At 37.8% G+C, this 17,267-nt stretch overlaps 1 protein-coding gene across 2 annotated transcripts in view; it reads right to left on the bottom strand.

Annotated features, from left to right (window-relative positions):
• Window positions 1–3,294: 3,294 nt before the first annotated feature.
• Window positions 3,295–17,267, bottom strand: part of MOCOS (molybdenum cofactor sulfurase) — a 217,450-nt gene continuing 203,477 nt past the window's right edge. The window contains exons 13-16 of one of the 2 annotated variants that reach the window (XM_064659925.1): window positions 16,405–16,531; window positions 14,030–14,134; window positions 6,789–6,978; window positions 3,295–6,622 (exon numbers count right to left, since the gene is read on the bottom strand). In XM_064659925.1, coding sequence (XP_064515995.1) covers window positions 6,832–6,978; window positions 14,030–14,134; window positions 16,405–16,531 — 379 coding nt within the window. In that variant the 3' untranslated portion in view covers window positions 3,295–6,622; window positions 6,789–6,831. Of the gene's footprint in view, window positions 6,979–14,029; window positions 14,135–16,404; window positions 16,532–17,267 lie in introns of both variants that reach the window. The other variant, XM_064659930.1, reaches the window with a different exon arrangement.

Here is a 17,267-nt window from a genome sequence, read left to right as displayed (position 1 = left end):
CTTCACTTTTCATGTAAATAGCTCCAAATTACCATGCTGTGTCAGGGAGAGAGGCAAGTGAGACTGAATGAATACCAAGTGACTCCATAATGTCAGTAGGAGACATAAAATAGCATAAATACGAGACATAAAATAGCAAGGACTTGACAAAGTCCTTTCTTCAGATAAAACTATGCACAACTAGTTAATGAAAAGTCCTCCAAGTCTGGCAAGCTAAATCATCAATGTCTGTTGGCTTTTAATTGTTCTAAGAGTTTCTGGCCACAATACACAACTCCTGTGCTACAGAGTGTGCTAGCAGTGGCAGCATTCAAACAGTGTCCCTGGGACACTGTGCTTTAATATTCATTTATTTCTCTCTCATTTATTATCTCTCTCTATATATATATTTATATTTGTTTAACGAATATTTGTAAGCTCTGCCCAGATCCTGTAGCTTAGATCTTCTTTTCTAACTGAGCAGACATCACTGAGGAATACTGTAGCTTTTTTCAAAGTATTGGCTGACAGACAAGAACCTTCTCTTTTCAACTGTATTAAATCATTGCATTGAGCTTTGGATAGCAAGTTAAACACAGAAATCTTGCATTCTTAGAATCATAGAATCATTTAGGCTGGAAAAGAGCCTTAGGATCATTGAGTCCAACCATTAACCCAGCACTGCTAAGTCCACCACTAAACCATGCCCCTCAGTGCCCATCTACATGTTTCTTAAATACCTCCAGGGATAGTGACTCCACCACATCCCTGGGCAGCCTATTCCAATGCTTGATAACCGTTTCCATGAAGAAATTTTTCCTAATATCCAGTATAAACCTCCTGTAGCATATTTTGAGACTTTTACCTCTTATTCCTTAAAGCAGAATAATGACAAACATTTGACCTAAGACAAATTTAATTTAATTTCAATATTAAAGGGTTTGCTAGAAGAAACTTTTCGAATATGACAGTAAATACAAAGGCTCCGAGAATAAGAAACGATTCAAAGCATTTGGCTAAACCAGTGAAAACACAAATATCTAATACATGACTAATTGGGAATTACATCCATGAAATATGGATACTTCAGAGGCTCTTCTCCATTTGTAGAATGGGTCCAGCAGTGCAGGGCCTTCTGTAGTCTTCTAGTTTTCTGTAGCTTCTGGAAATAATAACTTAAAAACTTTTCAACAGCTTTATCTGATTCAACTATCATATGTACCAGGAAACAACAGACTTGATATTAGATCATTGCTGGCTTTTCATACACAGCCTCATGGAAAACAGTTCCTTCAGAAATTAAAAGCTGATTTCACTTCTGGACTGAGGAATAATATCTGCATTAACAATCCTGGCCAGAGTACTTTAACCCTGATGGGACATTTACCTCCAAAAACCATCAAAAAGCATGACGGGGCTCAAATATGGAACATACTGTTTATCTAGGAGAAACTGATGTTGAGGACCAGATTTAGAGTGTGCTGACAAGTTTTGGACGTCAGTTTGGAATAGATTGGCTCACAGAAGGAACTGAGTTTAACATAGAAATGCACCTACTTATAGGCTATGCATGAGCCATGCAAGGCAGGAGGCTCTTCATTTGAGATCAGTGTCATTTCAATTTTGCCATGAAACTGCTGTACTAAATCAAATTCCCTGATTTCTTACATTTTGTCTTACTTGATGGTTATTTAAGAAACCCTACAGCAATTCTGAGTGGCAAATGCTACAACATGCATTTTTTTTGTTTGTCCTCTTTCTGCATCCTGTCTTTGCCACGGTCTGTTTTCCAACAGCACAATTTTCTTGTTATCACCCTTTCAGGAAGACTTCACAGTGTGAGCAGAAAAATGACTAGGTTTTCTGTAGCACATATTCATGGGATTATTAGGGCAGTTTCTGATGCACCTCTTCAAATGGCAGTGATGCTCAAGGATGCCCCATCTCAAACCTCTCTAATATCTCTTCCTGTCCATAGTCCTAAGTTAATCATTTCACTCCTTATGAAGGGCACCTGCTTATTTTCTTTTCCACTGAAAAGGATCCACAACCACCACCACACTGAGTGAACGGCAAAGCAAGCTAGTTTACATGAAAGGGAGGGAAGAGAGGCCTCTTAAGTGGTGCCTTGTTTAAGAGGCACTTCTCTGTCAATGACTTACTCTGAGTTCTGAGCCTGAAGATACTACATCCTTTATTTCCTGAAAAAAAACCCCACAAACTGGGTGGTGAAGGCATGTATATCAAAACTTTCTCATAAACTTTGACTGTAGGAGATGCCACTTTTCTTTTTCTACCACATTTTTTCCTATTCACTCTGCCCTTGCCATTAGTACACCTAGAAAGAAGTCAGAAACGTGGATTCATCGCAAATTTTAGCTTTTGTGGGCTTGAACACATTTCCTCTAATAGCCTATTCCAAAACACACTTGGGGCATTCTCATCTGCTCTTGTTGAAGTTCCAATCTTGTACTTAAACACTGGTGGCCAAAAGAAAGAGACAAGCCTGCTTCTGTAAATGCACTGTCTCAAAATGCCCAGTGGAGAGGAGCACTCTCCCTTCTCATCACTTCCCTGGGGGCTGTGACTATGTTTTCCCCAAGCAGTTGCCTCATGACATCTGTATAATCAGAGAGACAGGGATGTACCCACATCTTTCACCTCCGTAAGAGTAACCTACCTGTTGGGTTACAGAGTCATGCTCTTCTTTCCCCACCCCCCACCAGTGAATCCAAAAATGCATGAACAAGCAGCTTGCAGTCGCATGTGGATACTGCCTCACTGTGCTTGTGTCCATCTCTTGCCCAGTGAATCATAGATCATTTCTATGTAAACCTCAGAAGGGAGGGACAAACATTCCCTGAGATTTCTACACACAGCCACTCCTCTTTAGTCCCCAGTCTCACCTACTGGCTGATGGGTTAGGCAGGGGAGAAAAACAGTGTTGGATCCCTCCAGGCAAAGGAGACAGAAACAAACCTTCTCTTTTCTGACACTCTCTGTGAGAGTTCCAACCTCTGGATAACAGAGGCAGCTCCAACAGGACTGACTGGACATATTTTAAAGGAAACTGGTGATTATTCATTTTGTGCAGGGCCTAGCTGAGTGTGCAGCTGATTGGCATGCTGGCCAAACAGACAGAGGCTGTCAGTGCAGTAGCTGGGGGAACACCTCACCTGTGAATCCCTGCAGCGATGAGACATCCCTTCAGTCCTAAGCCACACACTCACTCTGTGAGCCTGCCAATGCCTCCAAGCAGAATTTAGCATCTCATGAGCTCAAAGGTCAGGAATGCAACCACCACCAGTAGACACATCAAGCACAACATATATTTTATTGGTTTCATTTCCAAGATAGTTAAAAACTAGATTGAAGATGAGTTGCATAGCATAATCTCTACAATTTATGAGGAATAATCACATTTTTTATGCAGTCCTTTATTTTGATTTGTGTATAATTTTGAGGGAAGGATGACCTAAAATTTTGGCCATACTTTGAAGGAAGCCATTGAAAGTATATAAATCATAAACTGTATCTGAAATATCTAAGTCATATCAGAGAACACAGAGCTCAGAAGCTTCTCCTAAAAATACTGATTTCTGTTTTGTGATTTCAGCCTCCTGGCTATTATTAGAGCTTGTAATAATCACTATTTTTGCCTTGAGATTTGAGAAGGAGATAAGTCCCACAGAGAATAAAATGTGTTTGAATAATTCATTGCAAGGAAATATGGATTTGGTTTTCAAATATATAGAGGATCTTCTACATACAGCACTCTGGAAATAGTGTATTAAGTACATTTATTATCCATAGAAGGCAAACATATATCTGCAATTAGTCCAAAGACTTAATTTTGCAGTAATTGGAGTATTTAGATGAAAGAGCCTGCATTCATATGAAATGCTCTTTTTTTCTATATACTTGGAAGGTTAAGAAATAAATCCATATAGAATATATAATCCTTCTATACAGTGTTTCAAAGTGTTTATGCCCTTTTTGTACCTGCATGACCTGGAGTTGCAGTATGTTAAATTTCTTCTTTCTTTGAAATTTATTTCACATGATGGGAGGGATGTTCTTTTTACAAACTTACAGTGCATGTCATTTAGAATTTACTCTTCCTATTTCAAGATTTTCCACTGAGTTTTGGCACTGAGAAGAATTTGTCTTCATTGATGGAAAGACATATCAATACTGGCAGGAACACTCCACTTACTAGAAGGGAAATATTATTCTTTGCTGAGATGAAAGATTCCTTATGTATCTTCCATCAATCTGAAGCATTGTGACATTTCCTATCACTGCACCACAAGAATGTTCCTTCTGGGAAATGCATAGTCTATACTAATGAGTATGTTCATACACCAGAGCAAATCTTTCTTTTCCTCCTATAAAATGGCAAAATTATTCTTAATCTAATATTACTAAGCTACAGCAGAGAGAATGTGTAATTGCCTGTAAATAATAGGTCAAAATGACCAAGCATGACATTTTTAAAGTTCAAATCCTCTCATCCGTAGTTATCATACATTGCATTACAGCTATTCACAAACAGTATTTGTCAAGCCACTGTGTGCCAAAGTGACTTATTTTGTAGTAAATCAAATAACAAGTGAAACAGAGCTTGTTGAGGTTTGCTTTCAATTTCCTCTTCTAACTTCTGTGTCATTTTAAATAAATGGCATAGTGGTGAGGTGAAGAGGACAGAGTAAAAGCACAAGAGATCACCTGAAGGTCAGCATACAACAGGTCTCTTCATATTAAATCTGTCAATGCTGAGCTGGCTTTCTATCCAACAAGGCAATATTCTGCATAACAGAAAGGCAAAGAGTGAAACAGTTAAGACATTTAGATACCAGGAAACTGCTTTTCAACGTTCCAAAAAGCCTGCTCATTACAACCTCAAATAATTGACTATTAGAGAGATAAAACTCCTGCTTTTCAAAGCAGACATCAAGGACCAGACCTTGGGCTCTGAAGTAGAAGGTACAACTCTGAAAATTGATCCTCAGTTTACATACATATGAAAAACCTCTCTCTTTCCATGTACTTTATGGCAGATGGTAAGAAACTGATAATGTCTCTTCTCATTTCCATTACAAAGCTCTACTGAGAGACTGTTCCAGCTCAAGTGAGTAAAACAAGTTCTTCAAAAGAACAAAAGAAAGAAGAAACCATTATATTAAAAAAAAAAGAGAGAGAAAGAAGAAGGACCATTTTTGAATTCTGATTTGTGCTTCCCTTTTCCCATTGTACGCTGCTCTGTGGTGGTTGTCACTCCCCTTTCAGAGTGACTGTTTGACCAACTTTTTCACAAAGCCACCTGCCTCCCTCCAGGGATATGCTCAATCAACTCAAGGACTGTTTCAGCCAGAAGCAGTTTCACATAGCTGGAGCCAAAACTGCCCCAAGGAAGTTCTAAATCTTGGATGAGAGTTCTGAAGGTGCTTTTAATGGGGTCAAAATTTCACTTCCCAAATGGCAAGAGCGCAGCCAATTTAGGAGAATTTTTTCTTCCAGAAGGACTTTCTGGAAGCACAAAATCATCCCATGGCTGGCTGGATGCATGCTGAGGGTCATAAAACAGCTGCCCTCAATGTATTCAGGCTTACATTACTTTTTTTTTTTTTTTTTTTTACTTTCAATGTGGGTTTTTTTGCTCTGTGCCTTCCTTTATTTATTTTTTTAATTTTCACAATAATCAATATTCCAGACTAAGTCTTAGATTTCAGACATTTGCTCTCAGAAATCAGAAAGCATGAGTCTTATTTAGGAGCTTTCAAGAGCCTTCTAAAGAGGGCACTATCAAATGAACCAAGAGTAAGAAAAAAGAATACTTCGAGCTATTCATGATGGAGAAGCATCCAAACTTTTAAGAGTTCCCTTAAGTGGCCAGTAGAGACTGCTCAGGATAAACAAAGTTGGTATAGAAAATTACTGTTTTGGTTGAAAAATCTCTAATTAGAAATAATGTGTCAACATCCACAGATATGTAGTAAAACAAGAGTGGAGGGATCATAGAATCACAGAATCATGGAATGGTTTGGGTTGCAAGGGAACTTAACAGATCATTTACCTCCCAGTCCCCTTCCAGGGGCAAGGACACAAAAAAACCCCCAGGGAAGTCATCACATAGAATAAATCAGAAGGAAAAGGAACAAATGGAAATGAGAGAAATAAGTTGAGAACAAATGTATGGAATTCCTGCATCAGGAATGTGTTTTGCAAATGGCATCCTGAATCTTCATTGATCTTTGAGCCTTGTTGACATCCTCACACATCACTTCTGAAGGAGAAGACACAGGTTTCCCAATAATTCCCTCTTTTCCGGTGCTTTCATACTGTCTACACATCACCTTCAGTTTCATTTTTGAAAAGGTGAACGCACTGCTACTCTCACGCCGCTCTCCCACTGTTCCTTCCCACCCACATTGTTTCTAAAATATGTCTTGCATCCTCTCTCCTCATTGTGGTTTTAACAAAGCAGCATAAGGAAGTAGTGTATTGTTGTATTTACTTTCCTTCACTGAGATGTGGCTTTCTGACAATGAAGCTGGGCTTGTTTTGGGAGTCATCCACCAGTAAAACTTGATCAAACCTGTTGCATCCTGAAGCAATTGTGCAAAACAGAGGCTGCTGTAAGCTAATCACAAGCAAAAACATGTAGGTGAGCTGTAATTATCAAAAGTTTTGCCATCTGATAACATTTACAGCAAACAGAAATTAAAAGACTTAAACAAGAAGCAAATGAGTGGAAGCTTTTTCTTTTTTTTTTTTTTTTTTTTTTTTTAGAGTAACTGACTACTGACTTTTCCCTGAAGTTGCATAAACATTTTGTCTCCACCAGAGAATCTATCCTGAACATTTTTCTTCACTGGATGTTGGAGGCTGAATTTCTGTATTCTCCTTCAGCACTGGCAGTACTTGAGACCCAACTGATAAAATGTCTGAAAAGGATGAGTGCAAGGGCTGGTTCATCAGGTATATGCCGAAGTTTGTCTGAAAAAAGCAAAATATTTATTAAGATGCAACGCATGTTAGAGTAATCAGATCAATAGATGATCTCACAATCCAGATATGCTTAGAAGAACAATATTGCTTTAAGAATAAGGAGGTATGTACGATGTCCATGTAATTAAAAACATTCTTAACTCATTAACTATAATAGACTCATAAACAAAAGCTAAGCCCATGCTACTCAAGAAGAATACCTTAAGTAAGTGGATAAAGAATGTAGTATTTCATCATGAGCTCCACAGTATCATGTATATAATTTACACTCACTCACAATCTAGTTATTTAATGACTGTTCTGGCTTCTTGACAAACACAGTTAATGCATTATCACAAGTAAAGGCTATGCAGCGCGAGGACGCACGTGTGTTCCAACAGCAAGGAAGTCTTGCATCTTCTACCATGAATGATTCGCTTTGTTAACAGAACTTTTTTCTGTCTAGCCTGTGTGAATTTCCCTTTATTTGTTTTTATGAATATTTTAGTATGTTTTACAGAAAATATTCAGAAAGTTTGTTTTATTAGGTCTCTTCTTATCTGTCGTTACCCACTATCTGTGAATACATCCTACATAAATATTAGAAATATTTAGAATGTGTCTTTGTGATACTGAGTAATAAAGAAAAGAAGAACAGAAAAACCACTTCACCCATTGACCATGCAACCCTCAGAGGCACCAAAAACCTGATCTGAGCGTCTGCACACTTATGTGTGCTCTTGATCTGAAGCAGTTGAATGTTACAGTTGTAGTTGTGGACAGCAAGGTGTGATCTGAAAATGTGACAAGAGACTGGTGTGGTTTTGTAGTTTTGTTTTCCAACAGCGGAGAATTTAGAAGTATGCAAGAAAAAGACTTGTCATCTCATGATAATATTTTCCAAAGGATTAGATAACAGTTAAGATTAAAAAAAAAGTAAAGTAGGAAACAAAGAAATGCTGAAGACCATGTTAAATAGATAACTGATTTTTAGACTTCAGAATGTCTTTGATCCTCGAACTGAGGACCTTGGAAACCCAATACTAATTTTCTTGTCCCTTTTTATGGGCTTCAATAAAAAGTATTTTGTTTTGCTAGACTACAGCCAAAATGTACACGTGTAAAATAAATAAATAAATAAGCAAATGAAATTATGTAAAAACAAAACTCTATTATCCTTCGCTATTTCCTGATTACATTTACTACCACTGTTCAGATCAATGATGTTGAAATCGAGGGAATTACATTTAGAGCAGGTTTAGAAAAAAATACTAGGTAAAAGGAATTGAAATAAATTAAAAAAATAGTGTTAGGTGAATTTTATGAAACATATTTGAAAAACTAAACACAAAGGCAGTATGTATTTTTCTGTTCTTCCACTGTATAATTAAATAAAGATACAGCTATGAGGTAACACAGAACAGATTTTAGTCTTTGAAGAATTAGCAAGAGGTAAGACTGAGACTTATGCCCAAGTAGAGAAAGATCTATCAAAAATTGCCCTCAGACTCTGAATTTGGGTCTTTCTGTTTAATTTTTAATCCTAAACATCAAAAAGAAAAACAGGCCCCAAGCTGAGGGGTTTTCAGTTACTTCAACTATTCCTTCATCTCACTGGCATGTCACATATATAGGATATGAGTGGACCTATCAGACCTACCCTATTACTGACACTTTTTGGATACCAGTGATCATAATAGTGCCAATGCTTGGTGGACACAGGGTATATCCTTATGGTCAGTTTTCTAGTATTTAATGCTGAGGAATGACTGCAGCACAGTAAGATCCCAATCATCCAGCACAGTGACTGTTGGATTAACCATGAAGCTAAAATGGTAAGTTAGTAACAGTTTCATTTAAAATATTAAAGTATATAGTGTTATTTTTCCATTCTTGCTTTTCTCTTATTTGTTAACAAGCTGTGGGTTCTCTATTGGCATAAATGATGTGTTTCTCAGACTTGTAGTTAACTGGATTCACTTCTTGTACCCTAGTGCAAAAATGTCAGTTGCTATAATTCCATTGTTTTAAAAAATCAGGCAATCATAAAACAAATATAGTAAAATTACTATTAGTTCATGCTACACTGCATTTCACAGAGGAAGGAATTTTATAACTCACGCATGGAAATCAACTTATTTGATACGTGAGAAGTTTCTATTTATATTTACTGTATCATCATGCTGATTTAACTTAAATTGAGAATAAAATAAATCTGGGTAGATTGTTCACTGTGGAGAACTTAATTTACCAATTTTTCTATTATTGTGAAAAATTTTTTATTATTATTATTATTATTGTGAATAATAATTTTTTAAATGCACAGAATTATTGAAGAAAAGGCATGTGTGGAACTGCTGAACTCTTTTTTTTTTTTGATGAATGTTCTTAAGACCAAAATTTAGCTTGTGATGACCAGAAGAGGATTTAACATCTTTTAAGTAAATTTCCTTGTTTTTTCAATAATTACAAATAATGACTCAGCAGGTACTGATAACAGCAATAACACACAACCCCACCCCCCCATCAAAAAACCACAAAAACTGTGCATCTGCCACTTGAGCTCTGTTTCAAGAGAAAGATAAAATGCAGAAATCGGCCCTTCTCACATTTCACTGATGAAAAATGAAGCTTTCAGACTCAGAGATTACAGCCTGCAGAGTTATTACAATGAAACTGCATAATCTCTCCCTGCTGCTCCTACCTTTTCCTGACTTCAAGAGCATTTTACTCTGCATATAATCTCCCCAGAACACACCAAGAACTGGGCAGGGAATGCTGGACTGTGAGCTCCATGGCTTTATCTGCTCAGTATTCTGATGGTAGTAGAGACTCTTTCCATCACTGTTAAACTTCAAAGGGACAAAAAATGTAAAGTGTCTTGATTAGGAAAAAGCACAGCATTTCACTGCTGGGAGGAATAGAGAAAACATACTTATTCTTGCCAACAGTGAATCATATGATAGTCATCACACTCACTTAAAGGAGGAGCTATGAAGTGCTGTCATTCTTGCATGTTGTTTCACGTTCATTTACTGGATCAACAGCAACATGCTCTGCTCAGATATTCACTGACAGAGAAATACCCTGGGTGCACTATCTCCTTTTGTAAGATAGTAACCTGAGGTGCTATATCTGACAAAGGCTGAGGTGAGATGTCTTTAAGCTACAGTTCCTGAAAAATCAATTAACACGGACCAGAACTTGGTACCCTGACAGAATGTGTAACAAGCACATAAATCATATTGCGTGCTAATACTTAGCTTTGGATGGATAAATTCTGGATTTTGCTCCCAGATGTAGCTCTTAGCTGCCACCTCCCAGTAGATAAATTTACCTGTTCAGGTTTGCTCACTTATTCATACAATAACGTAACCTCTCTCTCATGCAAAGGTTTGGGAGATGTAGTTATTAGAAGTGGGGTTTTTTTTAATGTAAGGATGTTTTATTAGCTTTAGATTGACTTATTAGTGAAGCCTTACAAAATAGGAGAGCGGAAGTATTCACTTTCAACACGCTGACTTTTTATATTGGTAAAAAGGAAAATTTTTAAGTTGGTGGCCAAAAAACCCATATTGTTAAGTCAAAAATATCTAGACAGCAGAATGTTTTCTTAAGGACCTATTTTCCTTTGCTCTACCTTAAATAAATGCATCTTCCAGTTCAGCCACCAATAAGAAAATACAGCTATATTATTTCAGAGGACTATTAATTACAACAATCACTGTTTTCAAATGTTCCAGATATTTGAAGGAAAAGCATTGCATAGTTAAAGCCCTGCATCACTATGAAAATAATGATAATGATGCATAAGATATGAGAAGTCATTTGCTATCCTTGCTAACATCTCAGTAAGCAATCCAAAGGCATGGCATCTAATTCTGCAGGATAAGAAACTCTCCCAAGGCACAATGAGACACATAAAGGACTATCAACAGCCCACTGGGAAAAAAAGAACCACAAGCCTTTTAGTGCATGAAAGCATGTGCAAACATAATGCAAACAATTTCCCTTGATGTACTGCTATCCATGCATTTAGACTGGGGCAGATTGCTAATGCAATTCCCTTTGCTACCTTGACTCCAATCCCACCTTATAGCACTGCTGAAAATCCACAGGGCTTCTGCTATTGTTAGTGCTGAACTGCATCTGCAAATTCTCGAAGACAGACAAGAGTTCAGTGTTCTCCATTTTCCATCCATGTGTGTTTTGCATCAGGTGGTGAGGCATGTGAAACAGCATGTGGCTATTTTTATGCCATTTGCTTAATGTAGTTATCTAGTCTTTTGTAATCTCCTGCAGTAACAGAGAGCACTCTGTCACACAAGGAGAGCTTATTTTCCTTTTCATCAAAAATTACAGAAGGAATCCTTAATGAGTGTTTCTTCAGAAAGCAGAGCTCAAGTTCACTTTGTGGAGGTGTTTGCAACTTATTTCAAACAATGACATGAAAGGTTTCATAAAAAGCAACTGGCTAGGCTTCAGCACCATGCTTTACATATATCAGGAAACATGCAAATTGTCTCTGTGACTAGTTACAGTAGCTGGTTCTGACTTTCCGCTGCAATCCATCAATGCAAAGTTCCAATCTCTCAGCTTGGAGCAACAGGATCTCACAGTCTCAGAGGGATGGAGAAAAACAGGATTTCAGAAATAAATATTGAACTACCTCTTACTAGCCTTACATTATTTATCTCATTATTGAAGTTCATTGGCGGTGCTGCTATGTGGGCTACGAGTTTGATAAATTTCAATGTATTTGTACAGACTGGTGTTCTTGGAAAAAAAAACAAAACAAAATGGTAAATATTGACAGCTGGCTCAGTCTTGTATGTGCAGAATCTTTAATGTTTTGACAACCTTTCAAAAAGCTGGGAAGTTAGCTTAAATGTTATTTTGCTGCAATAGTTTTTTTTGTAGTTTGAATCAGATTATTGACAGATGGAAGCAAACACTGCTAAATTCCTGCACTGAATCTGCATCTGATAAAAAAAGACAATGAAGTCTATTAGATGCCTCCTTAGCAGAAAAGCACATCCTAGATACATGAATCACCAAAGCATTAGCTCTGCAATTTAACACAGTCACATGGACTCAGTGTTCTTTCTCTCTCCCCACTGTGAACTGTGAAAGTTTTGGATCAATGTTCTGCGCTAGGCCTGCTGAGCACGCTGAAAATGTCATAGTCCTCTGGTGCTGCTCACTGATAACCAGCTGGTGATCATCACCCCACAGATGACTTGCAGCAGGGATGGGCTCTGAGGTCTTCTCAAACTAGTTCAGGCAAAACTACCAGTCCAAACTATCTCTTTTAGCTGCCTGCTAATAGAGTGAACTCAGCCTTATGCAGAGCAGGGCATGCTCACAGGATCCCATCTACCAGCAGCACTGAAGGCTGGGAAAAATTAAAAAAGGCTGAAGGTCTGTTTCTTTGCAGCGCGAATACTGCCGTGCTGCTGAGGGAAGCAGAGCTCTCCCCTGCGGTGATCAGCAGCGCTGTGCTCTGCCTCGCCTCGCCAGGCGGCTTTTATCCAGCGCCAGCTTGTTCTCAAGAGGCTGGATTGCTCTTTTTGCCTTGTCCTGTTTGAACGAGTTACTTGGTACTAGGAGTGCTTGTATCAAGAAAATCTTTGCATTGCTGAGTTAATCAGAATGAAAGAGGAGCTCATATTTGCTGAGGGAAACATGCAGAAGGTGCTTTGCCTGTCCTGAGAATCTGTATCCCAGGTAAGGTTTTGTAGCCATTGTCTCCCCGAGTACAGAGTGCTTTCCCTCTACAGAGGATTTAAGTCATGATCCAGTAAAACCCATAGGGGCAGAAAAAGTCCTCTGCATACCACACCCCACGTGGCAGCTGAGCAGTGTCCCTGCCCAGAGCGTCCAAATGTGCTCTGAAGTGTCCCAGATGTTCCAGCTGTGGCTTAGCATTACCCAGAGAGGGATGTTGTCCTCAGACTACCCACCATGGCACATGTACGGTGGTGATCTGGATACCAGAGCCTGCTGTGCAACTCTAGGTCACCTCAGGTCAGTGGGAAGCTGTGCCTAGACAGCCAGCCCTGCCTGCGTGCCTCTCCCCAGCTCACTGCACCAGGCGCTGGCTCTGAGGCGGAGCCAGAGGAGCTATTCACCAAGGATAACATTCAAGGAAAATGTAGCTCTTTGTTTGCTTAATGAGTCACTGAGACGAATCAATTTATTATTTTTTTTCCCAAACATATAATGCACTATTTGTAAGTTGTTTGTGCATTGTTTGGGTGAATGATTTTCAACCTATTTGTTATTGCTTTGCTCCAGTGCTGTGCCCAGTCTCTGGTGTTTGGTGGGTACTGGTGAGGCTCCCGAGCCCTGACTGGCTGAGGAACTTTTACAACACAGGCTTAAAGAACAGGAAGCAATGAATTTTGAATAAAAATTTTCAGCTAAATAAATACTTCTGAGGAGATTTGTGAAGCTTTTGGGATGTCGAACTGTCTAGCCATCTAGCTGTCTAGCCATCTGAGCACTCTCAGTTCCAAGAAGCAACACAAACTTAGGAAGCAGAAGGACTCCAAATGAACTTCTGTATTTCACACTAACTCTCCAGTCACTTTCTTACATAATTATTCTCCACTTTGACTACATTTATATCTGCTCTGTTTTTCCTGTTAACTTGTTTCTCATGGTAAGAATAAAGTTTAGCCTTACAAGCCAACTGTATAATTTCAAACACTTTCAGATTTTTCTGCATATTTCTTTTCTTAGAAGATATCAGTGCATCAGCTTGTGTTTTTAAGACCAAAATAAACACATTGTAAGGAGGTACATGCTGAATAAAACAAGCACAGTTAAAAAGAATGCATTTTAATAGTCCCTTTCTGAATAAAAATGTGTGAGTATTTTATGGAAATAAACCAGGTAATATTTGGGTTGTAAGTGCATCCTCTTTTTACAGAAAAAACAAACAGTAGCCATTAGCACAACAACTTAACTGTGAATATTCTCTCAGCAGATATTTCATTACACATGCCATAAATTCACTACATCTTTCATTACAGCCATTTTGAAGTACTGTACTGACCTTTCTGCCTCTGGCAGCAGACAGAGACTGCAGAATTTCTTTGTTTCGTTCCCCAGACTGTTGATCAATGCAGATTATTTGACATCTGCTACATGGACCCACAACCTGAAATTTTTGTTAAAGAAAGTTCATGGCTGTATATCAAAGCAGTACGACATTGAACAGTACAAGCTTCTGACCATCATAATATCTTAAATGCATACCTTTTGCATACCTGTCCTGTGGGCTTTTTATGCTTTCATTATGTAAAAGGTCAGGCCTGTTCATGTAAGGTGGTAGGCACATTTTCAAAGGGTCTACTTGCAAAAATCTCACAGAATTTTTAATTGACTTTTTTCTTTTTTTTAAGGAAAACTTTCCCAGAGACAGAATCTGAGAAATACTAGACATTTACATGTTTGTATTTCCTGATGGCTTCACTTCATCTCCAGGGCTGCTCATCCAAAGGAGAGCTGAATACAATATTAAGCTAGTGCCTCAGGATTTTCTTGGGACTGTTTTAGTGCAGCCGAGATGCACAATATCTTTCTTATATGCATGGTGCTTGTAGATAATCAGAATGTAAAATGTGAATTTTCATCAGTTTACATAAACAGAAGCAATAATGGATCGATCCTCCATCATGTATTACATGTGGTGTTAGCATCCATATGTAATCATTCTTAAGTTAATTGTTGTTTGAACTAAGATATGCTTTTAGGGTTAAAAAAAGAGGAAACCTGCAACAAATTTCTTAATAAGGCATTAAAATGAAGAAGGATGACATATTGCACTTTCACTTACCATTGCATTCCTAACTTTAGCAAAGCTGTACATTATAGAAACTCTTACAGTATTCTAGTATACAGATTCTATTTTTGTAAAATGTGTCATAAATTTCAAATAAGGTAAATAAGATACTTCGGTTTTTTGAGATGCATCTAGAACTGCTTGTACAACTCTTCAGTGTAATCATCAAAACCGTACATCAGCTTTTTTTCAGAAAATTATTTTCCACAGACTTAATTTTTTAATTAAAAGAGCAACAAGGCAGAGAAGGAAATATTTTTCCCTGCTTTGCTTTGTTCAACAGCTTCTTTACCATTTTCCTCACATCAAGGAGTATTAGCATAATTTCTACTGCTACTACATAAGTATCTAAACAAGGACCTAGCAGAGACAGGAAAAGACAATACAAGTTCCATAAGCCTTTCTATTTTTGGCTTGTGTTCCTGAAGTATATCAATGCCAGAAACAGGAATGCCTTTTTATTTTGCAGTTTTAGAGTAACTTCTCAACAGGATCCTCAGCAGAGCTCCCTAGTGTAACTCTAGCCTCCAACAAGCTATACACCAAGGATTTTGTCCTTTTTGTTCCTCATCTCCTACTTATAGGAATTTTTCCTCAATTTTCTGTAACTCATCTTACAGCTTACTGATCAAAGTACACATAAAAAGAGAGCAGATCAGCCATGCTTTCCACCCCTGCTCAAAAAATTTCTTACAGTATGCTGATCAGAAATAAATAAGAGTGATTTCTATCACAGCTTCTAGATTTGACCTTGGCACTTCTGTAATTCACACCTTAATTATCATCTCTAAGAAAACAATGAATAAGCCACTTCTTTAATTTTGGGCAATGACTCTTCAAATACACATTTCATATCTCAGGGCCAGACAAATTCAACAGAATATGTAATACATATGTAATACATGTGTACATCATTCCCTTAAGTTTCATGTGTAGCTTCTACAGATTTTTTGTTAAAAGGTTTTCTGAAGAGAATGCATTTGCAAACAAGTCTGACTCTTCAGCATTTTCCTCACAGTACAAAGCACATTGTGTTGTTAGATATAATATAAAGTACAACATGACAAAAAACCCTACCAGGCTAGAATTAGAAACATTCTTTTAACGGGGCTTAAGGCAAGATGTATACAACAGAGGGCAATAGACCATGAGTGTTCACTGGAATTCATGTCCAGTCTTTTGGCAATAAGTTGCTTGATGTGCTTGAGGTTGCATTTGGACTACTGTGCTTAGCAGCAACCAGTATTCTCTCATGACATGCTGGCTAACTATTTGCTGCAAACTCTACCTCAAAATAGTGATTATTATTCAGTTTAGATGGACAGAGGTGGGAAATGTTATGAATTATGAAATTTAAAAAAAAAAAGGTGTGGAGAAATACGTCAAAATCTCTCAATTGTATTGAATTATGTTTGTCACAGGTCGCATCACATTAGTTGGTTTTTTTTTCACACACTTCATAAATTTCATCTGCACAACCCATGCTGCCCATGTTTCAGTCAAAGCCTTGCAAAAATTAGTCTGTCTCCAGGGGTCAAAATACTTTGTGATAGACTGGGACAAGGACAAGAGAAAAAAGTTCACACCTGGAATTGCAGGGCACCTATTGAAATTTCAGCCCACTCTTCTTCCTCAAAGGACTCTGGTGCACTGACGACAATGTTGGCACGGAAGCGCTGGATTAATTCCTCTATTTCCAATGGCTTTTCCAATCTGTCTCATAGAGTTGACAAAGAAAAAATAAGATTTGTTAACTATTTCTGTATAGATGTGTTGTAAGAATGAAGTGCCTCATACGATTAAGTAAACACTTCTCCAGAATAATCTGGCCTGTTTTATTACAAAGGCTATGGAAATGGCACAAGGTGTTTAACTATAGCTTTTAATCTTTGATCTATGATATGTAACCCTCTAGGTGGCTTTTTCAGAGGTGTAACCTGGAACTGCAGGTATGAAAGCATATAGACAGGTGACTGTGAACAATGCTTATGAGAAAATTCCTTATTAATTATCATATGTAAGGATAATGGTAACAAATGAAAAGATCTTCTGAGTTAGCAATCATTTGACTTGTTAATTGTTCCTAGAAATAGAAGCTTCTAGAATAGAAGGCAAATAGAAATTTATTCTGCACATGCTGCAATGGCAAAAGGGACAAAACCAGCAATTGCTGAAGGTAAAAAAGGCCAGTAAAGTCATTTTATGACAGAATATATCCCGCATATTATTATTATTATTATTATTTGCCTTTGGGATGCAGCATATTGCACCAAAGGATAGATGTTTAAAAAAAAAATTAATTTCTGTGTGGTGATATTTCTGCCTCTTTACAAGCATTTGAACTGCCAGAGTGTTGATTTGTGTCAGTGTGGAGAACATATATGAGACAGACAGAGCAGAGGACTGCATACAAATATCAGAAATCTGGTTGCATCTTTGAATTGTCATT

The sequence above is a fragment of the Pseudopipra pipra genome, chromosome 1 (assembly GCF_036250125.1).
Source record: "Pseudopipra pipra isolate bDixPip1 chromosome 1, bDixPip1.hap1, whole genome shotgun sequence".
Taxonomy (NCBI): domain Eukaryota; kingdom Metazoa; phylum Chordata; class Aves; order Passeriformes; family Pipridae; genus Pseudopipra; species Pseudopipra pipra.
This window is presented reverse-complemented; position numbering and strand designations above follow the sequence as displayed.